The sequence below is a fragment of the Pleurodeles waltl genome, chromosome 5, assembly GCF_031143425.1.
Source record: "Pleurodeles waltl isolate 20211129_DDA chromosome 5, aPleWal1.hap1.20221129, whole genome shotgun sequence".
Taxonomy (NCBI): domain Eukaryota; kingdom Metazoa; phylum Chordata; class Amphibia; order Caudata; family Salamandridae; genus Pleurodeles; species Pleurodeles waltl.
In genome coordinates, this window is record NC_090444.1 from 1,849,866,249 (window position 1) to 1,849,894,040 (window position 27,792).

Below are 27,792 nucleotides of genomic sequence, written 5' to 3' on the forward strand. Positions count from 1 at the left end.
GTAGTGTCAGGCTTTAAACACCCTCTCTTTAAGATGTAGTGTCAGGGCTTTAAACCCCCTCTCTGTAAGGTGTAGTGTCTGGGCTTTAAACCCCCTGTCTGTAAGATGTAGTGTCAGGGCTTCAAACACCCTCTCTGTAGGATGTAGTGTCAGGGCTTTAAACACCCTCTCTGTAAGGTGTAGTGTCAGGCTTCAAACTCCCTCTCCGTAAGGTGTAGTGTCAGGGCTTTACACCCTCTCTGTAAGGTGTAGTGTCAGAGCTTTAAACCCCCTCTCTGTAAGGTGTAGTGTCTGGGCTTTAAACCCCCTCTCTGTAAGATGTGGTGTCAGGGCTTTAAACCCCCTCTCTGTAAGGTGTAGTGTCAGGCTTTAAACCCCCTCTCTGTAAGGTGTAGTATTTGGGCTTTAAACCCCCCTATCTGTAAGGCGTAGTGTCAGGTGACACCCTCTCTGTAAGGTGTAGTGTCTGGGCTTTAAAGATCCTCTCTGTAAGGTGTGGTGTCAGTGCTTAAACCCCCTCTCTGTAAGGTGTAGTGTCAGGGCTTTAAATAAGGCAGCTCCTGCATGTCTCAGACATGGCACTGATTGAAACCTGACTTCGAGGCGGCCCCTACCAGCCCCTATACTCATGTCCTTAACTTTACAAGCAGGAACACTGATCGGTTTCTCACCAGTGACTGTACATACCCTGGAAGTGTTCAACGTCAGACTCGCGGTACCTTTTACGTTGCACATGTATCCTTTATTCTTCATTGCCTGAGTGTTGCTTTTCCAGCTCTTGGGTCTCCATGGTTTTTAATGCAGTGTACGTGTCTGATAGCGCATAGTGTAAACTGAGTCACTTCTAGCATCTGGGTGAGTTCCGGGGGTGGATGGGCGTTCACGGCAGGGCACGACTGAGGGCCTTGGACCTGAGGCTGAGACGGTGAGAGTTTCTCAAAGTGGCTGTTACTTGCTCAGAAACATATTCCGGTTCCACGCCCATTCATTCCTTGGCCTCTCTGCAGCAGGCACAGAGCGATGGTCACATGTGTGTCAATTGTAATTCCTTTTTATGTAAAAGTGTGTGTGTAACGTGAAAGAGTAGTGATTTAGAGTAGGGAGATGACGTGGGATAGACAGAATTCAGAAGGATGTAGGGAGACAATGCACACGAGCATCTGAAAGAGTAACTCATGATGAAGGGGAGCTCAAAGGTCATTCAGGTGCTCCGAAGACCCCCCCCCCCCAAGGCCTTGGTTGTGTTTAATTCACTCTCATACTCATAACTGAAACAATGTTGCTACTATTTATTCACAGCTTTTCTCATTTATCTGATATTGCTAACAAGCATTGACAAAGACAAAAGGTCTGGCTTGTTTGAGGCCTATGTTTGTTGTTGTGTGACATGTCTGGTTGAAATAACAGAAAATTCACAGTCACCCAAATACTGGTTTGGTAACCCACTGTCTGAGGCACAGGATTTTACTGCCCATAGATAGGTGAGGGGTTCTTAACCTTTTGACTTCTGTGAATTCCCAATAATCACTATTGGAAGCTGGGGACCCCAGCCTCTGCGATTTCTAAGATCTGAACCTCAAACAAAATACACAAAACTGCAAACACAAGTATACATCAAACAAATATATACATTAGTAGATTGTTTGTTTAATTGGCTAATTAAAACATATTCAAAAATTAAAGTGTCAGTTTTAAAGGGAAGATTGAATTTTGCTATTTTGTGGGAATTTCTCCAATTTGGTTTTATTTAAAAAAGGCAAAGCGATATGCTAGACTTTTGTATATGAGTTTGTCCTTTTTGCTCCTAGTGCATGCCGCCTTCTAGGCGCATACCAACGCTGCTTCAGTTGAGCCCCCCAATCGTCCGTACTACAGTTTGCTGTACTTGTGCCCCGCCCACGAATCAAGGAGACCAACTTCATTTTCAGCCCCCATTTCCAAAATCCTTCAGATTTAAAGAATGTTGTTAAATTCTCAATTTTCAGTTTAGCTTTCTCATGTATATGTACTTCATTCAGCTGCTCATCATATTTAAATTTCTGAACAGTCGTAGACACCCCTGAAGAGGTGTCATAGACCCCCAGGGGTCTGAGGACCACAGGTTAAGGGCACTGAAAGTGGCCCAATCACTTGGAGAAAGTTCCTAGTTACGCTTCTGTGCCCACTGCCCTTCCAGAGATCCCTCACCTGTTTAATCCACTGAAAGCACCAGGGTTTCCTCTCAGCACACGCCCCAGACGGTCACCTGCGTTGTACACCTCGTGGGTGGGGAGGGCACTCAAGCCGCAGTCTATGGAGCGGGCCGGCTTATAGCATGGGCGAGCTGGGCCAAGGCAGGGGGCGCACGGAGCTGGGTGCATTAGGGTTATGCCAACAGCAGCACCCCTGTCGCCTGCTTCAGCCTTGTCCGTGTCCCTGTATGCTTGTTTCTGTCTGATTTGCCAGTTTATAGTGGTTTTAATCCTCCTTTACCATACCACAGGAGAATAATTCAACACCCAAGTAGCCTCCTTCCTTGGCCACCCATCATCCCCTCACCCCTGCTGACATACACCAACAAAACCAACACCAGCATGAGGCAGCCAAACAATCAATGATTTAGGTGAGCTTGGGTAGGTCTGGGGATGTTGTGTTCAGGGGTCAGTCACTGATCAGCCAGGGACTGACCGGTGAACACAAAAGGGAGCCCTGCTGCCTCATTTAATTCACTACCATCATCAAGGGTGCCACATTTCTCACCGCCCGGGGCGCTACCCTAGCAAAGGCCGGCTCCGGAGTGTGTGCACTCACATAGTTCTGATAAGTCAAGCACCTGAAGCTACTTGTTTGCTGTTATGAATTTTGATGTGGAATAAAGATGTGTTTACCACCTTTGCACGGTCAGCCCTTGCTTGAGACCCTGCAAGGACTCTTTGGGCCGGCCCACCTTGTTTGATTTAGCTCTTTAATAAAATGCCCTCATGTGCACAGCACAGCTTCTTAGTGCCAGGGCAGCCTTTCCGCTATGGTGGAGGAGAGTTAACCCACTGCTAACAAGGCAGCAGAAAAATAATATGATAATACATCATTATCATTTTATTTTTCTACTGCCTAGGGCGGGGTGGGGCCAGCATCCTCCGCGTCAGGAGGGAGGCGGAGTAGTGGTGCATTCTAAGTGCGCATGTCAGTTTGGCTAGCTGTCTGAGGCTGTCCAAACTGACATGCGCACTTAGAGCTCTCCACCCGGCTGTATTTCAGAGCCGGGTGGAGACAAAGTGCAGGCTCCCACTCCCTCCCTGAGTGGTATTTCAGCCCGCTCAGGCCAATCCCGGTGCTTCTCTCATGCTGTGTAATGGCAAGAGAGAAGCATCTGCATTGGGTAAGGAGGGGAGCAAAGGAAGCACAGGGGCGGCAGAGGCAAGGTGGCGGGAACGGCAGACGTAAGTGCATTTTTAAAAATTATTCCCCCCCCCTCCTCTGCACGCTACCCCACCAGCCCTGCCTGCTAGCGGCCTCAACTGGTTAGTGTGCACATCCACCCTATCTGGGCGTTGTGTCCTCCATCCCCACTCACCACCTCCACTGGGGCCTCAAGGTTTGCCGAGTCCTTTTTCTTTGTTCACCCTGTGATGGGGCAGATCAGTGCTGAGGGAGCAGATTTTTCTGTACCTTAACCTGTGGGTGTTATCATTAAATAACCCCGCCACTTGTCATATGGACCTTGGATGGAAGAGAAGTGAGGAACAATTATCAACATGAACAATACATCATTAACATTTTATGATCAGCCAATAAAGAGCACAGTTAGGGCCTGATTTTTATGTCGGCGGACATGTGACTCCGCCACAGCAATGATGGATATCCAGTCTGCTGAAATATAAATCCCATAGGATATAATGGAATGTATATTTCGGTGGGTGGGATATTCTCACCATTGTGGCAGAGTAACCCGTCCACCGAAATATATAGCAGGCCCTTAGTGTGAGTTAAAGGGTTTTATTTTCCAAATTAATTTCTTTTTCACCTATTTATTTATTAGGCATTTTGATTTCCAGCATCAAAAGGTAATATAATCCATTTATTAATATTTTATTTTAAAATAAAGGAGTATAATAATAGAAATTACAGATATTATAGTAATACAAGAACATAAAAGAAAACTCCATTTTCTAAATAGAGTGGTATTGTCAGAGTAAAAGGGTGTCAGTCCAGAAACCCAATAAAGAGTTCTGTAGAGAGAGATCCATGCCCATGCATGAAGCTTTCACGTAGTAAGCTGGAAGGTATCCTCAGCATAAAATCAGCAGTCCATTTGGAGAAATCCAGGGTAGCTTGCCTCTGGTGGAGAAAACAGCAGAAAAGTCACCGATGAGTCTTTAGTCAGACAGTCGGGGAAGGGAATCGGGACCTGCTTGCCCACTCCAGGATCACGCACTATTATAAACATACAAATTCAATACTGCAACATTAATTGCTTTCGTCTTTTTCATCCACCAATAGAATATCAGCAGCTCCTGGGAAATGGTTCACTCCCCAAGTTCTCACCCAAGTATAATAACTTTCAGACTTTAGACCTTCATATGGTTACAATGTTGTGCCTTCTTGTGGTCCAAAACTTCTTTCCCATTAATCGTTCTTCCTGCCATCTTCTTGATGAGAACCTTGCTATCAGTTGTCTAATATAAAACAAGTCTATCAACCAGTACTCAATTTGAGCGGGTGGTTTCCGGTACGGAGCAACTGGCACTTTTTTTTAGGGCCGGCACTTATTTTTCTGCCTCAACATTTACTGTGAGCAAAAGACACACATGGAAAAGACGGAGGAAGAGAAAAACGAAAAAGCGTCACAAAGGGAGAAAGCAGTAAGCTGCAAGAGTGAGCTGAAGGGGCAAGGAGTGGCTGTAAATGGATTAAAGAGGCCCGAGATGGCTTCAGGATTAGCTGCATCAGTATTCTGCGCTTGAATATTTAAGTGCAGCACAAATCAACCACTGCTATTCACTAGCTAACAGGAGGCTTCTGAAGTTGCAACGTCTGCAGCAAAGAGAAGAAAAACATCTTGCACAAACAACTATTCAGTGTGAAAACAAGTTATTCAGTCTTGGGATGTCAGTTTTCCATTAACATGGCGTCTGCAGTCAGGCTAAGCTTCTTGTTCAGCATTTCATTGACGTGTAGGCCCTTAATGCTCAAATATGGTTAACCACTAGTTGTTCACTTTTGCATGTGTTAATTCAAAGGTAAGCACGTGCACGTGGCTAATATAAGGGTTTTCAACAGCAGATAAAATCCGATGCACCAGTGCACGTCAGTGGCGTCAGTGACGTGATGACGGTGGACCTGTCCCACCACCGTGAGGTGGTGCCTGCACTGTAGGTGTCCGCCAAAGCTCGCAGAGGCCTCTGGTAGATGTGGTTTTATTGTTTTATGTGTGCATTTTTGTGACTTGTGAGATCAGCAGCTTGCTACTGGAAATAAAGCAGTGAGGCACCGCCCTTGTTTTATCATCGGAATGCAGTGAGTAGGTCACAGCAGCAGGGTCGCCATAGCAACCGGTTACCCATCACTGCGGGTCCTGACTGGCAGCTACAGGAAGATCATAGCAGCCTTGGATCTCTTGTGGGGGATTGATTCTGTGCCCCAGTGAGCAGGGAACAGCATCTAAACTAGTTTACATCACCAGGTGTTGGCATTCAGTACAAAGGTTGCAGCAGTAGAGATCCCAGCTCCAGACATAGCAGCTCAGTCCCTGCTCCAGTCATAGCAGCTCAGCCCCTGCTCCAATCATAGCAGCTGAGTCCCTGCTCAGGTCTCAGCAGCTCGGCCCCTACTCCAATCACGGCAGCTCAGTTCCTGCTCCAGTCATAGCAGCTCAGCCCCTGCTCAGGTCTCAGCAGCTCAGCCTCTGCTCCAATCATAGCAGCTCAGTTCTTGCTCAAGTCAAAGCAGCTCAAGCCCCGACTCCAATCATAACATCTCAGCCCCTGCTCCAGTCATAGCAGCTCCGCCCCTGCTCAAGCCATAGCAGCTCAGCTACTGCTCAGGTCACATCAGCTAATCCCCTGCTCAAGTCATAGCAGCTCAACCCCTGCTCCAATAATAACAGCCCAGCCACTGCTCAAGTCATAGCAGCTCAGCCCCTACTCAAACCATATCAGCCCAGCCCCTGCTCAAGTCATAGCAACTCAGCCCCTGCTCAACTTACAGCAGCACAGGCCCTGGCTCCATTCATAGGAGAAAGGTATCTTGCTTCAGCGCACAGCAGCTTGCCCATGCTCCTGTCATAGAAACTCAGGCCTTTGCACTAGCCTGTAGCAGCTCAGCTCCTTACCCCAGTCATATCAGCTCATGCTCCTGCTTCAGTCCTAGCAACCTCATTAAATAGAAGGCGTGCCCCCCTTCCATAAGAGTAGCTCAAGTCCCTTCTCCAACTCATAGTATCTCTGCCCCTGCTGAACTCATAGCAGCACAGGCCCGGCTCCACTCATAGCAGATCAGGCTCATGCTTCAGCCCACTGCAGCTTGCCCCTGCTCCTGTCATAGAAACTCAGGCCTTTGTACTAGCCCGTAGCAGTACAGCTCCTTACTCCAGCCCAGCCCTTACTCCAGTCATAGCAGCTCAGCCCTTGCTCCAGCCCAGAGCAGCTAAACCCCTTACTCGAGTAATAGCAGTTCAGGCCCCTGCCCTAATCATAGGAGCTCAAGTCTCCAGTCATAGCAGCTCTGCCTCATGCTTCAGTCCTAGCAACCTCCATCAATAAAAGGTGAGCCCCCCCCTTCCAGTAAAAGCAGCTAAAAGTCCCTTCTCCAGCTCACAGTATCTCTGCCCCTGCTAAACTCATAGCAGCACAGTCCCCGGCTCCACTCATAGCAGATCAGGCTCATGCTTCAGCCAGCCCACAGCACCTCAGGCCCCTTCTCTAGTCATAGCAGTTCTGGCCCCTGCACCAGTCATAGCAGGTAAACCTCTTCTCCAGTCATAGCATCTCTGGCCCCTTTTCCAGCCATAGTAGCTCAAGACCCTTCTCTAGTCATAGCAGTTCTGGCCCCTGCACCAGTCATAGCAGGTAAACCTCTTCTCCAGTCATAGCATCTCTGGTTCCTTTTCCAGCCATAGTAGCTCAAGCACCTTCTCTAGTCTTAGCAATTCTGGCCCCTGCACCAGTCATAGCAGCTCAACCTCTTCACCAGACATAGCATGCCTGCCCCTTCTCCAGTCATAGCAGTTCTGGCCCCTGCACCAGTGTTAGCAGCTCAGCCTCTTCTCCACCATTGCAGCTCAAGGCCTTTCTCCAGTCACAGCATCTCTGGTCCCTGCCTCTCAGCAGCTACCTCCCCAGTCTACCCTTGCGCTCTGCCCTGTTGCATGGGAGGCAGTAGGACTTCTGAAAGAGGCCTTGAAAATATGAGATACTAGTTTTGCATCTTCCACCTGCATCACATGCAAGTGTGATTTGTGCAGTCCAAATGTTCACCAGACTGTCTCCCTCACTATTTACATCCCAATGTTGTCTTATGGTCCCTGTGTTTAATGCACTTTTGGTGAGTCTATGGCACTTGTCTCATTCAGTTGTTAGATGCTCCTTACTTTCAGTTTACTGAAGTCAGTAGGGATAAGCAATCAGTTAAACCAACATCTAAAGGACCAAAGAGAGCAGTGTTTATTTTTAAATCACATATTAGTTCTAATGCACCCTGCATCAATGCACTAGGTGAACTGTGAACGATGCTTGCATGTGTGTTCAACTTAGAAGGACACAACATCTACTTGCGAGGATAAATTCCCAAACTTGAGCCACAGAGTCAGGTCTAGCTAATAATCTTACACCTGCAAGTGGCATCAGGGAATGTGGGTATGTTACACTTGAAAACATCTGGATTGGGGGGTGTTTGTGGGCTTTCTCGGGAGGTTCTGCCTGCAAAAAGAGGGGAACACCTACAAACTACTAGATTTTCACACACTTCTTACAGGCTGCCAACACATTAATTTTAGCACACAGCAGGACCTAGTGTTTTTTGAGGCGAGAATGGGGGCACATACATGTTTCATATGTGTGCAAGTCCTGCACGGAGAAGAAAAATGTATATGTGTAAATGCACATGTGCATCATATTGCAACTTGCTAAAATGTCCCCTGTAGAGGGTCCTGCAAGCACACATAGCACAGCTCTTGGTATTACAGGTGGTCTGTGACTGCTAAAGGTTTTGTAGGAATCTCCCTAGGATTGTTACAGAAAGACAGATGTCTGGAATTAACTCCAAACCAAAGAAAAATCCCACAGGATACAACTTCTCCCATAGTTCCTAGCGCTTGTGGATTCCTGCAGTGCTCTGCTGTAAAGAGGCCTTGGAGTTTAGCTAATCTCACTTAGTAAGTGTCTGTTGTAATAAAAGGCTAGTATTAACTCAATAAGAGACTCTTCACATTTCCAGGCAAGCTCTAATGTGTACTCTAGCTTCTGTAGAGAATCTTGCCTTAACAAACTGGAAAATGTGCTTAATAAGGAGACTGGACATACATTAGCACAAAATTATAGGCATTTAAATACCACTAACACATTTACAGGAACTAAAAACAGACATAGTATGCTAACTTCCCTGTAAATGGAATCTGGTCTGCACAAATTACGGAAGGGCTGTTTTCCAGTAATGGCGCTCTTTGTTGCCCTGGTCAGCATTAGCTCCTGCGGTCTGAGTAGGAAAGAGTTCTAAGACTTTTTTTTTCTTAGCCTCTGCAAGATATTGGGCAAAGCAGGCACTAGGCGCTGACCTAGAAGTCCAGATTTAGATTTTGGTGGATGGGTTACTCTGCCACAACGATGATCGAAAGCCTGTGCGCCGCAATATAAATTCCATAGGATATAATTGGATGTATATTTCGGCGGATGGATTATCTGTCACTTGGTCTTTGTCACAGCTCAGATCAATACTGCGGCAAGTTTCCTACCTGTGGTGCCATTTAAACATCCAGACTACGAGCGGTGACCTCATGAAAAGACTGGTGGCCTCAAACATCCTCCAGGACCTGTAAATTCCTTACCTTGGAGCCCTGTAGCCATCCCCCTAACAAGTGCTATGTGTATCGGGTGGGGAAATATGAAGGCAGGATAAGCACCAATCGTATTTTGAAGTCATGGAGCTGCACGTATGGGGTGGGGAGTGCAAAATATGCTGTGGATAGTTTTATATATTGTAATTTTGTTATGGGTGAAGGATATCCATTGTTTGAGAACCAAAAATTCATAATGTTAATTCACTAAGGCTATAATTTTTTCAAGTAAAGATGAGGTTAAATTAATTGAAGTTACATTTCTAGGTACTTTGGTCCTGGTACCTGGCATGACATTTCCATTGATGCTGTGCATGTGCCATGACTCTTTCATTTATGCTATTAGTTTGCCATGACCTTTCCATGGATGCTGTAGCTCTTCTATGACTCTTCCATGGATGCCGTAGGTCTTCTATGACTCTTCCATGGATGCCGTAGGTCTTCCATGACCCTTCCGTGGATGCCGTAGGTCTTCCATGACTCTTCCATGGACGCCGTAGGTCTTCTATGACTCTTCCATGGATGCTGTAGCTCTTCTATGACTCTTTCATGGATGCCGTAGGTCTTCTATGACTCTTCCATGGATGCCGTAGGTCTTCCATGACCCTTCCATGGATGCCGTAGGTCTTCCATGACTCTTCCATGAATGCCGTAGGTCTTCCATGACCCTTCCATGGATGCCGTAGGTCTTCCATGACTCTCCCATGGATGCCGTAGCTCTTCTATGACTCTTCCATGGATGCTGTAGGTCTTCCATGACCTTTCCATGGATGCCGTAGCTCTTCTATGACTCTTCCATGGATGCCGTAGGTATTCCATGACCCTTCCATGGATGCCGTAGATCTTCCATGACTCTTCCATGGACGCCGTAGGTCTTCCATGACCCTTCCATGGACGCCGTAGGTCTGCCATGACCTTTCCATGGATGCCGTAGGTCTTCCATGACTCTTCAATGGATGCCGTAGGTCTTCCATAACCTTTCCATGGATGCCGTAGGTCTTCCATGACCTTTCCATGGATGCCGTAGGTCTGCCATGACTCTTCCATGGATGCCGTAGGTCTTCCATGACTCTTCCATGGATGCCGTAGGTCTTCTATGACCCTTCCATGGATGCCGTAGGTCTGCCATGACCTTTCCATGGATGCCGTAGGTCTTCCATGACTCTTCCATGGATGCCGTAGGTCTTCCATGACCTTTCCATGTATGCCGTAGGTCTTCCATGACCTTTCCATGGATGCCGTAGGTCTTCCATGACTCTTCCATGGATGTCGTAGGTCTTCCATGACCTTTCCATGGATGCCGTAGGTCTTCCATGACTCTTCCATGGATGCCGTAGGTCTTCCATGACCCTTCCATGGATGCCGTAGGTCTTCCATGACCTTTCCATGGATGCCGTAGGTCTTCCATGACCCTTCCATGGATGCCGTAGGTCTGCCATGACCTTTCCATGGATGCAGTAGGTCTGCCATGACCCTTCCATGGATGCCGTAGGTCTTCCATAACCTTTCCATGGATGTCGTAGGTCTTCCATGACCTTTCCATGGATGCCGTAGGTCTGCCATGACTCTCCCATGGATGCCGTAGGTCTTCCATGACTCTTCCATGGATGCCGTAGGTCTGACATGACTCTTCCAGTGATGCTGTAGGTCTGACATGACCTTTCCACTGATGGTCTGTCTCCCCAATCCCAAATACACGTTTGTGGAAATTGAATTATATATCTAATGAAAAACAAGAGTTATTCTTCTTCCTAAATCAAAGTACTGGGTGGAACTGATAGCCACTGGGACATTACCCCTCCCTGGCTTCTCTGCAGTTTTCGACAGTGTTGATAAGACCAGCCTCCTGTAACAGTTAGAAGCCACTTGAAAGAATCTAAGTTAGATCCCTAGTTCCTATCCAACATTGCAGAACTGATTCCTCTGCCTCCGCATTACAGTCCGTGAGGATCCCAGCTCTTCTTCCCTGTCTAGATACATCCTCTTGTCCATTTATCTATTGCTTTGCGTTGTGCTTTAGCGCTGGATGAAGCCCAGGTTATTCTCAGAGTGGATAGAAGTTGGTTCTGATTTGAAATTTCAAGTCACCTTCTTTCGTTTCAAGGCTTTCGTTCTTGGATGCAGGTCAGACACTTTACATTTTAACATCAGTCTGTTCTGAAGAGTGTCAGTCTTTCTTCCAGCCTTCTTCTTTGCCCTTTGACAGGCCCCTTTACACTTCTCTGAATAAATAAAAAAATGGCTTCTGAGTGGTTCTGAGCTCTCCCTCTTCAAGCAGGTCAATCCCACCTTCCACTGTAGCATCTTCCGTTGATATCCAATACGCAAAATCCTGGCAAATCTGTCTTCCCAGAGAGTGGGCCTGATTTAGAACTCAGCGGATGGGTTACTCCATCAGGACGGTGACGGATATCCCGTTCCCCGAAATCTAAATCTCATAGAATATAACGAGATTTAAGATTTCGGCGTACGGACTATCCATAGAATAAAATGAGACTTAGATTTCGGCAGACGGGATATCGGTCATCATTGTGGCAGAGTAACCCGTCCACCGAGTACTAAAACAGGCTCTGAGGACCCTTGCTCAAGATCTCAGCTCCTCTAGGGTTGATTGTGGGAACAGCCTCTACCTTGGCCTTCCGCATTCACTTACTCACAGGCCTCAGATTAAAAAATGTAAATTCACCACCCCTGCTCACGCCTCCTTCGGTGGTCCCTCTCAGCAAATGAATTTAGTTCATGTCCAGCAATATGGAGTATTGAGTGTACCAACACTACGGGCCCAGCCTCCTCATCATGAAACTCCCATGCTATGTGCACTCTAGCTAGCTTGCATGCTCTTCCGTCAATCTTCTGTGTCCCATGGACAGCAAGCAAGAACCAGTGGTTGAAACACATCTTAAGAATTTTGGGTGCCCTGGGCCAAAAGTATTTGGGGGTCCCTGCTCAAAACAACTTTGAATTTATCATTCAATTTCAGCTCTTTCATGCCCTCTTGGGCCAGGTCACTGACAGTGCACATGTGCCCTTGTACAAATTCTAAATGTGTTTACAGCTAATGTCCAGCGAAAGTGATATGTTTTCAATATTGTAACACAGGAACAGCGCACTAATATTACTGCAAATAATCTCTCTGACACCCTCCCATTTCCTAGGTCCTATTGTGTTCTAAAAGAAACATTTTTATGGATTTTGCATGAAACAAATACAACATTTCTCTGCAAGATGTCTGTAACAGACTCTCACATATCACCCACATTAAAAATAAATGAAAGGAAACGGTATTTAAAGCAAAAATTTAAGAATTAGCCAAGGTCTTCAGGGCGAGACTCTCTGCAGATCAGAACTGGTTCCATCAGCGGCCCCCAAAGGCTGGGGCCAGAGCCCACTTTGCCCAAGGCCTTAAACCGTCTCTGTAGTGGTCGTTCCTTCTTGGCCTATAGTTCTCAACTCTGGAATTGCCCCTGGTGATCTGTGGCGCTGAAGCTCACCTGGTCCCACCTTGCGTTGAGACCTGCCTGTTTCTTGTATAACAACATCTCTCAGTTTTCACCCAAAGCACCAAGAAGTCAGTTGGCGTGAAGGTGCGCACTGCACTTGCAACGTGAATAAACATGTGAAAGAACTGGAATAAACTCAAATTTTCTCTGTTGCAGTTGCACAGGTGTCTAAAACCCTTTATTAACTGGATTCGGTCCAAATCATTTGTCTCAGTTTACAATTTCCACCAGGACCCTGATCTTAGGCTAAAGGAGGGAGGGGTCTTCAAACTAGGGGGCCTCAAGTGATCCCACTGGGGGTGCCAGGCTGTGGCAAAAAGAAGCATTATGCAGACGATAGTGCTTTTTAAGCAGAAAAACATGTATTGTGTTTTTAAAAAGATAACAGAACTTAACCGCAATGTTTAAATAAGTCCAGACATATTTAGACAATGCCAACTTAATAAAATAATTGTGAAAAATTCTGAGGGGGGACTGCTATTTTTTTTCCCCACTGAGGGGGAGTGTGGCATTAAAAAGTTTGAAAACCACAAGGCTAGAGAGACTGCTCACAGGAAGTGGCATAGCACAGGACTCAACCGTTTTCAAACTGACGGTTGATCCTCAATGGAGATTTGCAAAGTCCATAGCGCCAAGAGATGATGGTTTGCTAGTTTGTTAATATAACAAGACGTGAGGCTGACATTCCACCCCCCACCCGATGTAGACCTGGCTCCTCCGCTTCTCAGAGGCTGCGAGGTTTATGTTTTGGTTCCTTTGTGCTTTTGTTAAGGCTGCCTGACTGTCTGGTCCCCCAGTAAGAGGTACAGCATCCCATGGCTTGCCCTGTCGGGTCTGTAGCCCAAACAAAGACTTCTCCCTGCCTGGCTGCTCCTGTGTTTGGAAACTTTTTTTTTTTTGCAGTTGTATATATCGCAAACACGACCCAAAGGTATTTGAGCGCTTTACATGAGCACCAGTTACATTACAGAAGGACACATTCACTTTTGGTAGCCGCGGGGAGATGAACTGATTTGCCCAGAATCACAGGATGTTGAGCCGACAACGAGACTAGAAGCAGGTTTCCCAGCGCCAAAGTTGGCAGCCCTGGGCGTTAGGCCACATCCTTTCCCCAGAGGAGACTGCGCCACATGTTTTTCGCACCTCACACATACCGGGCTGACTGAAAGCTTGGCTGGGGGGACTCTGCTTGGGGCAGGTGGCAATGGCCCCACACCTCTTCTGTACCTCTCTGCCCCACTACTTTCCGCTGGCCTCTAAAACCATCAGCGGCCTCTAGCAGGCAGGGTGTGCAAAGAAGCCTGGTTTTTACTAGCCCTTAAGTCTCACGCCAGCTCTTAGTAGGCCATGGTGGGAAAGGATTAAAGAGGATGCACCCACCGTAGCAGAGTAGACAGTGTATTTGCTGCTGGGGCCTTTGAGATGCCACCGTGATAAAGGACTCAGCAGGCCCTACCTGTCTCTGAGAGGTAGACGTGCACAAATCTAAAATGGCCATAGAAATCTGAGATGGCCGCACAAATCTAAGATGGCCGCACAAATCTAAGATGGCCGCACAAATCTAAGATGGCCGACTTCCCAGTTTAAAAGATAGTTGTTTCTTCTCATTACAGACTGAATACTCTGTGTTGGGTTATTTATGTGTGAAACAGACCCCAATAAAACTACTGCAAAGAGAGGCCAGGGTCCTGATGGGAGCTTAAAATTTGTACACCAAAAATGGCTTTACTCTAGCTTTCTCACTCCTGAAAATGTGTCTGCTTCAATATCTCAATGGAAAAAATAAATTCCCCTAATTTATTTTTAGAATCTTCTTCTTTCATGTTCTATAATGTTGGCATATATTGTCTGGCTTTCCCAACATATGTAAACACAAGCATCCACAAATGCTGCTTGCATGCGTTGTGAACACAATTGTTGTTTATCACATTAGCCAGCCCCGCTGGCTTTGTCAGTGCAGGAAACAAGAACTGTAGAGTGCATATAAAGGAAAGAATTGACTGTGACAGTCTAGCTGAGTTTGTTCTTCATATTTAGAATAGTTCCTAATGGAGGCACTTCCTGGAAGGCGGAGTCATACATCGCCGGTGGAGAGCATGAGATGATAGACTATTCACAGATATGCTATGTTGTGGGCCATTGAGAGTTTGGGGACAGCAGTAAAAAGTCCAGTGAGGTGTGTGGAAAGTGGTGTTCAGAGCATTTAATGCTGTTCTTGCATTAAAAGAAAAGTGCTGCATTCCGTGCCTGTTAGCGCCAGACCATATTCCAAAGCTGGTGATAACTTTATAGCAGTAGTTGGGGAAAAACAAACAGAAACAGCAATTGCACATTTGCCTCTAAATTTGCAGTAATGTCATGATAACTGGTTGTGGTAACGCTATTACCCAATTGTGGTGTGACGGCAAAACATCCGACATTCTGTAAACGACCCTTTTAGTGGGGCGGTGCTCGTTTCTTCCAAATAGCGATTCACCACGGCTCCACCATACACAAACAGCAGAATGTAGTCCTGGAAGTTCTTCAACGGAAGCCCCAAAACAGGGGGCTCCCCCCTTTTCTGTATCAAGCTACTTCTGATCAGTGAAAATCATTGTGGGCTACAGGAGGCTAAACAACTCGTGCATTGTTACCAGACACCGCCACGCCCAGCTTCCATGACTTTAAGCCTAATGTCCAAAGAACCAGGTACTATGGTTTGAACAAAATACTTTGAATAAGGGCTGCCATGTGTCACTAAGGGACTGGTCTTTGGGGTGTATACACATGTGTGTGTATGAATGGGATATAGGTGTATGGGTAACTGAGAGCCTGTGTTGCATGTGCTTGTGGCACAGGGCATACCTTTCGCCATATGTGGCACCATATAACACAAACATACAACCATGTTTTTTAAATAGGAGAAATTTAAAGAAATTTAAAGTGCAAAAATGTTCATAATGTGGAAAATGTCCATGGACTTTAAACTTCTCCCATTTAAAAAATGAGTGTATTTTTCAGTTATAAATATGACACAATGTTCTGCTGGCCACTCGGAGCAGGAGGCCTGCTGTTTGTAAATGCAACACTTTGAAACAAAAGGTGAAAATTAAAAGGAAAAGTTAACTTAATTATAGGGTAACTTTTTATTTAAATTTTCTCCCATTTAAAAGCACTGGGAAACATCATTTTGTTCTCGCCTCCAATACTGAGTTGACAAGGACTTTTATTTAAGAGTTAAATACCTGAGTGCTTCAGTTCTTCACCTCTGTGCCCCAGGCTGGGTCATAATTCTGACTCCCTACCTCCTTATCAGGCCCTGCTACATGCCGCACAGTGATATTACTGTAAAATAAACACCGCCTTCCTTTAACCTTAAAAGGAAAAATCCGACCCTGTGCTTATTTAAAAATGAACTCCAGGCTGTGAGCTACTCTGAAGGTGTCTGGGAGCTACTGGTAGCTCTGAAGAGATTAGGTTTTCCAGGTTGCTCAATACTACTAAAGTCCTTATAACAACACCCCGGATATCACCCAGTAACTCCTCCCCAGAGTTCCGGATACTGGAGCAGTGATAACTGTAGGGAAAGGTGGATACAGAGGTAACAGGGGTGGCTAGCGGCCCCTGAAGGTCAGTTTCCAAATGGAAATGACTGCAGAATCAGTAACTGAATTGCAGTTCAGGGAAAGGTAGCTTTAAGGAGCAGTACAGGGTTTTTAGAGTTCAGGGAAATGTAATTTAAAATTACAGCATAGTAGATAAGTAAATTCATAATATAAAAAATATTAATTGGAACTAAATTAAATATAATAGATCTGTAATGTTAAAAAGTTAAATAATAAAATTAAAAACTAAAGTAACTTTGTGGAATTTAAATATGTAAAGCTAGAAAAAAGACTTACAAACTTGCCTGCGAAGGCACCTCATGCGTAAACAAAAATTTGATGTAAAGGTAATCTCGAAGCACTTACCTTGATGTAATGACTCACAGTGTGACGACTGATGGATTAACAACTGACAGGACGCTTGCTTAAAAAAAGAGTCTATAGGCACATCTCTGCAGCCGTGCATTTTTTAACTGTGCATTAGAATAGAAAAAACATTCTTTTCTCAAGGAATGCCCCATTAAGGTATCTGTGAAGTTGATGATGGTAAGAGGAAGGAGGGTGGGACCGCAGTGCAGCGACACATTTCTCCTGAATTGCCCTCCGCCCCCCCCCCCCCCCCAACATCTGTAGTGATGCCACAGAAGAACAAACAACCATATTTACTTAATTATCTAGGAGAATAAAGCATCACAGTGGTGTATGTGATGTACAGGGTAAGCTCTGTTTTAACAGCAGCTTGACTTGATAAAGAGCCCTGGCACACGCAGATTAATAACCACATGATCACAGCTCATTGGAGGGTAAGCACTCTTTCCGTGGAAGCACACAACTTTGGCCAAATCAAAAGCTGTACTTGGGTAAACCAACATCTGAGCAGAGCCACAGTCCCTCTCTATATTAGGTCAGGTGAAGGCTGCACTATCAAGCCAGGTCTAAAAATGTACCCTGCATGGCCTGAAAACAAATGGGGCCTCCTGGGAAGACACCTGTGCCTTTCTGTACACCCTATGGTTTGAGCACCATATAAATAACTGATAAATGCACACACCGGAGAGTTCCTGAGGTCGAGCAGTTGCCTAAAGCCACAGATGTGGAGTACCTACCTGACACCCTGAGAATCATAGATTCTCCCCCAGCACGGTTGTTTCTCCTGCGTACAAATCCTAATCACTTAACAACAAATATATCTGCAAAAAACAAAAATATATGCAGCTTTAAGCCTATAACAGAATTAACGATAAGGAAGATGGCCTGGTTTTGTGTCTGCTTTTCAGAACACAGAACAAGGAGGTCTGGCATCACATCCCAGCGTCCCTTCCTGACTCACTGCTGTGATCCTGGGCAAATCGTTGTGCATCCCTCAGTCGCTGACTCTGCCAGTTTTGGGCAGCGTCCAGTTGTATGCACGCACACGCGCCAGTGTGCGTCACTCATTCATGCCACCGCGCTTTACAGCTCGTCAAACCCAGTGGACTCTTTCAGAAAATTATCCAGACATTTTGAGACAGCTGTCAGGTGTGATGAGACTCTCCCTGTAGTTTGTGCTATGTATAGAGAGCCTGTCAGCATGGGTCTGAGAGATCCTTAATTCCTTAATGAATCTTTCCTGCAAAGAGACAAATAGGTTATGGGCCTGATTAGATGTTGGCGGAGGTCGTACTCCATCACAACGGTGACTGATATCCCACCTGCCAAAATCTAAATCCCGAAATCTAAATCCTATTGGATATCATGGGTTTTCAGGAGCTAGGATATCCGTCACGTTTGTAGCAGAGTATTCCCCTCCGCTAAAATCAGAAATGTGACAGATATCCCATCCTCCGTATTACGACTCTGATATATCCTATTGGGATCGTAATATGGGGGACGGGATATCCGTCACGTTTGTAGCAGAGTATTCCCCTCCGCTAAGATCAGAAATGTGACAGATATCCCATCCGCCGTATTACAATCCCGTTATATCCTATGGGGATCGTAATATTGGGGACGGGATATCCGTCACATTTGTCACAGAATATTCCATCCACCGAGATCTAAATCAGGCCCTCGGTCTCCTATGAAGCTTCGTAAAAGCGGGACCGCAGACCCCATTTAGCAATGATCCCAGAATGCCCTAGGCCTCATCTCACATGTAACTAGACCATGGCAGCGTGAATTTTGGAAAAGTAATGGACTCTAGTCAGTTCCCTCTGATTGGGTCTGGCCAACCAACTTTAGTGACCTTTGTCCCCTAATAGCGCCTCAAGCAGAGTCACAGCGCTGCGTGCGCTATAAAATAAACACTGTGGTAAAGGTAGATATCACATAACACAGACTTACAACCAAAGTGTCTCTAGGTAATGGAATACTTGTTGTGATTAATAATTAACTCAAAGATACTCATTTCATCAGCTTCTGAAAGTTGAAGAGTCAGCCCTGACAGCTGTACTGTGCGGGGATTTTATCCTCGAACCAATAATGTCACTCAATTTGTTATTACCAGAGTTATGCAGCAGTACAGGACCATGTTAAACCGGAAGGCTGATTCAATTATGCAGTAAGAAAGTTCTAATTTTGTTGCATATTAGGCTCCTTATATAGCACTTTTAGTGGCTTTACGATAAAGCTATTGTGACACGCAGATGCAGTGGTTTAAGAAATAAAACAATATATGTGCAGCAGATTACACTGAAAATATTAGAAATATTAGTTTGTACCATAATGCAAGGGTGCCTGTGTTGCATACAAAATTGTTTTTATGCAGCAACGGACACACACATAGAGAGAAGAAACAGGGAGGAGACATAAATATATTTATCCTCGCTAGGTCTCTCCTGGGGATGCATATCTTTTTGGAGCATCCCCAGGTTTGCCAGGGTAAGATTGGCAGAGTGCCTCGTTCCCTTACTCTCTTTAAAGATGGCGACTACAACTGAACAACATTTATCTGCCCCACACCAAGATAGTGCCTAGCCTTTCATCATTTGTGTGTGTAAGAGAAAACACTTAGAATCCAAGTATTCCATCACTTCCTGTTTCCTCTTGCCAGTACATTCTACTTCCCTCACTTTCACTTTTTGGCCCTGTTTTTGTCTGTGGATCATTGTTCCTGTCCTTCGAAATCACAGTTTTGGGTCCTCACAGGCTTTTGTCTGTTGTTCTTCTGCCTGTTATTGCTTCCGTTCCTCTATAGTCTTGTGGCTGTTGTGGCTCCTGTTCCTGGTTTAACTTTGGGTTTGTTGGTCTTCTTTCTGTTGTTGCTTCTGTTCCTGGCTGGACTTGAGGTTTGTTGGTCTCCAGCCTGTTGTTGCTCCTGTTGCTGACTGCTGTTGATATTTGTTGGTCTCCAGCCTGTTGTTGCTCCTGTTCCTAACTGGACTTTGTTAGTCTACAGCCTGTTGTTGCTCCTGTTCCTGGTTGGTCTTGGGGTTTTGTGGTCTCCAGCCTGTTGCTGCTCCTCTTCCAGGTTGGACTCGAGGTTTGTTGGTCTTCAGCCTGTTGTTCCTCCTGTTCCTGACTGGTCTTGGGGTGTGTTGTTCTTCAGTGTGTCGTTGCTCCTGTTCCTTGCTGGACTTGAGTTTTTTTTGGTCTTCAGCCTGTTGTTGCTCCTGTTCTTGGTTGGACTTGATGTTTGTTGGTTTTCAGCTGTTGTTCCTCCTATTCCTGGCTGGTCTTGGGGTTTGTTGGTCTTCAGCCTGTTGTTGCTGCTGTTCCTGACTGCTCTTGGGGTTTGTTGGTCTTCAGTCTGTTGTTGCTCCTGTCCCCTGCTGGACGTGAGGTTTTTTGGTCTTCAGTCTGTTGTTGCTCCTGTTCTTGGTTGAACTTGAGGTTTGTTGGTTTTCAGCTGATGTTGCTCCTGTTCCTGGCTGGTCTTGGAGTTTGTTGGTCTTCAGCCTGTTGTTGCTGCTGTTTCTGGCTGGTCTTGGAGTTTGTTGGTCTTCAGCCTGTTGTTGCTGCTGTTCCTGACTGGTCTTGGGGTTGTTTGGTCTTCAGCCTGTTGGTGCTCCTGTTCCTGGATGGGCTTGACGTTTGTTTGTCTTCAATCTATTTTTGCTGCTGTTCCTGGTTGGACTTGAGGTTTGTTGGTCTACAGCCTGGTCTTGCTCCTGTTTCGAGCTGGACTTGAGGTTTCATGGTCTACAGAATGTTGTTGCTGTTCTTCCTGGCTGGACATGATGTTTCATGGTCTACAGTCTGTTGTTGCTCCTGTTCCTGGTTGGACTTGAGGTTTGTTGGTCTACAATCTGTTGTTGCTCCTGTTCCTCACTGCTATTGGGGTTTGTTGGTCTACAGCCTGCTGTTGCTCCGGTTCCTGGCTAGTTTTGGGGTTTGTTGGTCTTCAGCCTGGTCTTGCTCCTGTTCCGAGCTGGACTTGAGGTTTCATGGTCTACAGACTGTTGTTGCTCCTGTTCCTCACTGCTATTGGGGTTTGTTGGTCTACATCCTGTTGTTGTTGCTCTTCCTGGCTGGACATGGGGTTTCATGGTCTTTAGTCTGTTCATGTTCCTGTTCCTGATTGGTCTTGGGGTGTATTGGTCTTGAGTGTGTTGGTTGTCCAGGTCATGGCAGATTTTGAGGTGATTCCTCTTGCCACCACCTGATTGGAGTATAAGCAACAGAGGTTTCTTGATGCCTTTTCCTACTTTTTGTGCCTTATTTTTCTGAAGACTTCCCTTTGGCCATACAACACCTCCTTAAACACAGCAGGGTGATTTTAAGAAGAGTGGGCCCCTATCAAAGACATTCCTTTGCACCCAATAAATGCAGGGGGCACCACTGCCACGTATCACGTGTCCCCCAGCCCTGGTGACGCACACGCGCACCTCTCCTTGTTCTGTATGTCAGTGCTCGTGATCTGATAGAACTCACTGCTGAGACCTTTGTGTGAGTGCTGATTAGATGTTTAAATCCCGGTGGGGCCTACTTTGCCTTTCATCCTTAATAAGTTCGTAATAGGAGTACTGTTACAATAGGAGCACAGGTTATTTGCAATGCTGGGACTGCAGAGCTGTGGTAGAAAGCTGTAAATAAAGCAAGCTATTCTTAAAAGAGTGACTCACCTGAATGAGAGAGAGCTGTCCCCAATAACTTTCTTTCCAGGAAGACATTAAACTCCTCTCCCCATCCCACCTACCTTGTGTAACAGTAAACCTCAGCTTGGCTGCTCAGCTCTTCAACCCAGAAGAAGGTTTTTGGATCAACAGTGCAATAAAAATGCCTTTCACTGACAATTTTGAGGGAGTTCTCGCTGTTTTTTGGCCTCTTTATAATTAAACACATACATGTGATGGAAACTTGGACTTCAGACGCAGCTGCCTCATTTGAAATGAAGGAAGTTTTAAGTAAGAAATGTGTCTTAAGTAGGTTTCCTGACAGATGTGTTCGGTCTGGTGACTGCCCCTCCCAACAGAAGGGAAGGCGCTCACATGTGTTTGGAATGCTGGGGGTCCTTACCATGTTCACTCAGGCTTCTGCTAGTGGTGTGAGTGTTTGTAAGGCAAGTGACGTCAGCAGTAGAAGTGTGTGGGACACTTATTCGTGATACACAGTTGTGTGTTTTTCCACAGCCCTCTATAGTTTGCCCTTACCAATGTGATTTGCCACTTGTGTTGCCCGTCTTGTTTTGTGAGTGTGGTGGTCTTGGCTTCCGGTTTTCTTTTATTTTTCATGGGCTGTGACATGCTCGGTGACAGCTGTGGGTGGGTGGGATAACTGTGCGCCAAGGCACTCCCCTGTGGCTCATGCGAAAACATGATGTTGTAGATGAAACTCTCGTCGAGATGTTTGTGGGTTTGAAAAAGGAGAGGAGTAAATAATGCTTACGACCAGTACTTAATTTGTAAATAAAATGTGCCGGTGCCCAAAGCACTCCTTTGAAACTAGTGGCTGCTGCAATTAAATGTGTGAGCACGAAATACTGAGGCAGCTTAATCCTGAAGCCACCTCGGGCCTCCTCAAACCCTTTACAGCCACTCCTTGCCCCTTCAGCTCACTCTTGCAGCTTTCTGCTTTCTCCCTTTGTGACACTTTTTCGTTTTTTTCTTCCTCCGTCTTTCCCATATGTGTCTTTTGCTCGCAGTAAATGCTTGAGGCAGAAAAATAAGTGCCGGCCCCCAAATGTAAGTGCCTGTGCGCCGCCCCGGAAACCACCCACACAAATTAAGCAGCGCTTACGACGTAGCGCCTGGGTGAGGTGCTCATGAGGAGGGATCAGTATCCGGCACTGCATCGTGTATACACAGGTGGAGGATGCCAGGGGAGGGGCCGTGACCAAGACTGTCACTGGAACCAGCCAATCAGTTTAGTGCACTCAGAGTTAAAGGGGCAGTTGCATAAATGGTTGAAAACAACTACCTCTACCTGGCAAGTTCACATTAGATCCTTGATTTGTTTTTGAGGCTGCGGGAAGCAGGGCAAAATGGACACAGAAAATAGATGCCATGTTTCTTTTTTTTTGCATAAAACGATTCAAACATTTTAAGACGCACTTTAGTGGTAGGACTGGGTGGCTCTCCTTTTTTTAAGTGATGCATTTTAAAGCACATTATGCTACTCATATTGTGCAAAATTAGGAACCATGTTGAGATGTTATGTTATAAATGCCAGTAGCCACTGCAAGAATGAGAGAGAGAGAGAGAATTAAGAAACCAACCCACTCCACCCACAAAGCCAGCCCTTACTGGCTCACACATTCCAGTTCAGACTGGCCTTATGGGCCTCCCCTTCTGGCCTGGACCGGTTGCCTGATGGCCAGGCCAAACCCTCTGGTGAGGAGACGGAATTCTTAGATGTTGTCTACAAAGGTGACCCAAAGTGGACATAGGCGGTGGGCGCTCCCCGCTGGAGCTCACCCCTCACCATGCTTGAGGCAGTATGCACGAGCTCTGGGAGGAAGCCACCATTCACTCCCATTGGTGGCCCATGGAAGGGGAAGTCCCGCCTCCCCTACAGGTAACTTTCAGGATGGATTTTCACACAAACATCTATGTTTTCTTCCTGTTTCCAGGGGCTTAGGGTGGTGCGTTGGCAGAGAAAAGAGTGTAAACAGTGAACTTGCACCTGTAATACATGTAGCAGCCAAGTAGTAACTGAGTATTGATGCTGGAGTACATCCCACCGCTTCTTGAGGCAGGATGCAGCACTGTGGATTACAGTCTGACTGTGTTTGGCTCGTTGGGCTCCTCTTGTGGGCCCACATTTGTGTGACTTTGTTCGCACACCTTTGTAAGGCGTGTTCTTATCTCTCACTCATTGCAGGACGAGCTGGACCTCACCGACAAGAACCGGGAGGCCATGTTTGCACTTCCGCTGGAGAAGAAATGGCAGATCTACTGCAGCAAGAAAAAGGTACAGTGAGCCCTTGTGCTGCGTGTCTGTGGGTATGCACTACTTGCCTCTACGTATTTATTACACGCATGTGAGTATGTGCCACGTCCGTATTTACTGCACGCCTATTAGTATGTACCACATGCCTGTAAATATTTATTACACGCATATGAGTATGTACCACATGACTATTTATTACACGCCTGTAAGTATTTATTACACGCATATGAGTATGTACCACATGCCTATTTATTACACGCCTATAAGTATATATTACACGCATATGAGAATGTACCACATGCCTATGGGTATGAACTGCATGCCTCTAAGAATTTATTACTAGCATATGGGTATGTACCACATGTCTGTATATACTACATGCCTATTACTATGTACCACATGCCTGTAAGTATTTATTACACACATACGAGTATGTACCACATGACCATTTATTACACGCCTTTAAGTATTTATTACTCGCATATGAGTATGTACCACATGTCTGTATTCACTAAATGCCTATGGGTATGAACTGCATGCCTCTAAATATTTATTATACACATATGAATATGTACCACATGACTATTTATTACACACCTCTAAGTATGTATTACACACATATGAGTATGTACCACATGATTATTTACTACATGCATCTAACTATTTATTACACACGATTATGTACCACATATCTGTATTTACTCCATGCTTATGAGTATGTAGTACATGCCTTGGGTATGTACTACATGCCTGTAAGTATTTATTACATGCATATGTGTATGTACTACAAGCCTATACGTATACATAATATGCCTTAATGTTTACCACATACCCCTGGACATGCACTACATGTCTGTATTTACTACATGCTATTTGCTGCATCAGTGCATATTTACTACGTTTATGTTTATTTACTACATGCTTTTAACTAATTACAAATGCAGGAATATTTACTACATGCCTAGGCGTGTTTACTACACGCCTATGATTATGTGCTGCATGCTTATGATCCTTGCCTTCATGTCTCTGAGTATTTACTACATGCCTATGCATGTTTACTACACACCTATGATTATGTGCCACATGCTTATGATTCTTGACTACGTCTCTGAGTATTTACTACATGCCTAGGCGTGTTTAGTACACGCCTATGATTATGTGCTGCATGCTTAGTTGTGTTTACTACCTGCCTATGATTATGTGCTGCATGCCTGTAAGGACTGACCACATGGCTTCGGTTATTTATGTAATGTGTTTGATGTATTACACGTCAATTAGTCAAGTGTTGGTGTGTTCTGAAATAATGTGGCTCCTTACTGTGTTGACTCAGGTTTCTGCTGGTGGTCTGAGTGTTTGTTAGGCAAGTGACGTCAGCAATAGAAGTGTGTAGGACACATCATTGTGATACACATGGGAGTGTTTGTTAGACAAGGGACGTCAGCAGTAGAAGTGTGTAGGACACATTATTGTGATACACTCTAGACAAGTGACGTCAGCAGTAGAAGTGTGTAGGACACATCTTTGTGATACACATGGGAGTGTTTGCTAGACAAGTGACGTCAGCAGTAGAAGTGTGTAGGACACATCATTGTGGTACACATGTGAGTGTATTTTATGTAGTCCACCACAGTTTGCTGTTAGAAATGTGATATGCAGCTTGGGTTGCTGCTGTTGTGTTTTTGAGTGCGGTGCTCTTGGCTGCAAGTTCTGTGTTTGTTTGTTTTTAAGGATTGTGACATACTCGGTGACAGTTGTGGGTGGGTGTTGTGCCTGCGGGCACGTTACTCCTCTGTGGCACCTGTGAAGACACGGAGTCCTGGTTCAGACTCTCATCGAGGTGTTTGTGGGTCTGAAAGATGAGAAAACCAGGAGTAAAGAGCGCTTCGGGCGCAGGGCCTGTGAGCTGCTCTCCTATTACAACGGAGATGCGGGGGTCTGTGGTGAGATCACGCCTCGTCCTGTCCAGGGCTGTGGACCACGGAGCTCCCAGGTTAAGCCCAGCATCAGTCCTTTACAGCGGTGGCTGTGTGAGTCCTGGTTTCCTTGCAGTGAGTACCCGGTTGCAGAAAGCACGTGTCTAACATTACATGTTCTTGGCGCCGCCTCTGGTGACATTTACAAACCACCGGACTCCTCCTGTGTGGAGTGTGATGGGCCTCTGGGGTGCGTGAGCTGTGTCACGTGGTGGGACTCTGGGGTGCGTGAGCTGTGCCACGTGGTGGGACTCTGGGGTGCGTGAGCTGTGTCACGTGGTGGGACTCTGGGGTGCGTGAGCAGTGCCACGTGGTGGGACTCTGGGGTGCGTGAGCTGTGTCACGTGGTGGGACTCTGGGGTGCGTGAGCTGTGCCACGTGGTGGGACTCTGGGGTGCGTGAGCTGTGTCACGTGGTGGGACTCTGGGGTGCGTGAGCAGTGCCACGTGGTGGGACTCTGGGGTGCGTGAGCTGTGTCACGTGGTGGGACTCTGGGGTGCGTGAGCTGTGCCACGTGGTGGGACTCTGGGGTGCGTGAGCTGTGTCACGTGGTGGGACTCTGGGGTGCGTGAGCTGTGCCACGTGGTGGGACTCTGGGGTGCGTGAGCTGTGCCACGTGGTGGGACTCTGGGGTGCGTGAGCTGTGTCACGTGGTGGGACTCTGGGGTGCGTGAGCTGTGCCACGTGGTGGGACTCTGGGGTGCGTGAGCTGTGCCACGTGGTGGGACTCTGGGGTGCGTGAGCTGTGCCACGTTGTGGGCCTCTGGGGTGCGTGAGCAGTGTCACGTGGTGGGACTCTGGGGTGCGTGAGCTGTGCCACGTGGTGGGACTCTGGGGTGCGTGAGCAGTGTCACGTGGTGGGACTCTGGGGTGCGTGAGCTGTGTCACGTGGTGGGACTCTGGGGTGCGTGAGCTGTGCCACGTGGTGGGACTCTGGGGTGCGTGAGCTGTGTCACGTGGTGGGACTCTGGGGTCCGTGAGCAGTGTCACGTGGTGGGACTCTGGGGTGCGTGAGCTGTGCCACGTGGTGGGACTCTGGGGTGCGTGAGCTGTGTCACGTGGTGGGACTCTGGGGTGCGTGAGCAGTGCCACGTGGTGGGACACTGGGGTGCGTGAGCTGTGTCACGTGGTGGGACTCTGGGGTGCGTGAGCTGTGTCACGTGGTGGGACTCTGGGGTGCGTGAGCTGTGTCACGTGGTGGGACTCTGGGGTGCGTGAGCAGTGTCACGTGGTGGGACTCTGGGGTGGGTGAGCAGTGTCACGTGGTGGGACTCTGGGGTGCGTGAGCAGTGTCACGTGGTGGGACTCTGGGGTGCGTGAGCTGTGCCACGTGGTGGGACTCTGGGGTGCGTGAGCAGTGTCACGTGGTGGGACTCTGGGGTGCGTGAGCAGTGTCACGTGGTGGGACTCTGGGGTGCGTGAGCTGTGTCACGTGGTGGGACTCTGGGGTGCGTGAGCTGTGCCACGTGGTGGGACTCTGGGGTGCGTGAGCTGTGTCACGTGGTGGGACTCTGGGGTCCGTGAGCAGTGTCACGTGGTGGGACTCTGGGGTGCGTGAGCTGTGCCACGTGGTGGGACTCTGGGGTGCGTGAGCTGTGTCACGTGGTGGGACTCTGGGGTGCGTGAGCAGTGCCACGTGGTGGGACACTGGGGTGCGTGAGCTGTGTCACGTGGTGGGACTCTGGGGTGCGTGAGTTGTGTCACGTGGTGGGACTCTGGGGTGCGTGAGCTGTGCCACGTGGTGGGACTCTGGGGTGCGTGAGCTGTGTCACGTGGTGGGACTCTGGGGTGCGTGAGCAGTGTCACGTGGTGGGACTCTGGGGTGGGTGAGCAGTGTCACGTGGTGGGACTCTGGGGTGCGTGAGCAGTGTCACGTGGTGGGACTCTGGGGTGCGTGAGCTGTGCCACGTGGTGGGACTCTGGGGTGCGTGAGCAGTGTCACGTGGTGGGACTCTGGGGTGCGTGAGCAGTGTCACGTGGTGGGACTCTGGGGTGCGTGAGCTGTGTCACGTGGTGGGACTCTGGGGTGCGTGAGCAGTGTCACGTGGTATGTTTCTCATATTCCATGTAAACGTGGAGGGTTCAGAACAGGTAACCATCCTATGCTCCTGTATGACCACCCAGGGGTCTGGTGACGTAATAAACCACGAAATGAGAGGCCACGTCGTTTCGACACGTCACCAGAACCCAGAGACGGACACATAGGGACATATTCAAGGTTGGCTGCAGTTATCACACAAACGGTGCTCCCTTCAAGCAGTGCAGTGTCTACTGAAAAGGGCAAGTGAAATCATGGAAATTATAAGGTTAAACCGTAGAGATGTAGAAAAAAAACATTCTTTGCTTTCTTGAAAAAAGACACCCAGTGCAGCGCCACTTTTCTTGAGCCCCTTAGCGCC

The 27,792-nt window shown here is 47.1% G+C and overlaps 1 protein-coding gene across 2 annotated transcripts in view; it reads left to right on the top strand.

Moving 5' to 3' along the window:
• DAAM2 (dishevelled associated activator of morphogenesis 2) overlaps positions 1-27,792 on the top strand; it is a 517,936-nt gene that overhangs the window by 212,335 nt on the left and 277,809 nt on the right. For both annotated transcript variants that reach the window (XM_069236334.1, XM_069236335.1), the window contains exon 3: positions 23,352-23,441. In XM_069236334.1, coding sequence (XP_069092435.1) covers positions 23,352-23,441 — 90 coding nt within the window. The remainder of the gene's footprint in view (positions 1-23,351; positions 23,442-27,792) is intronic.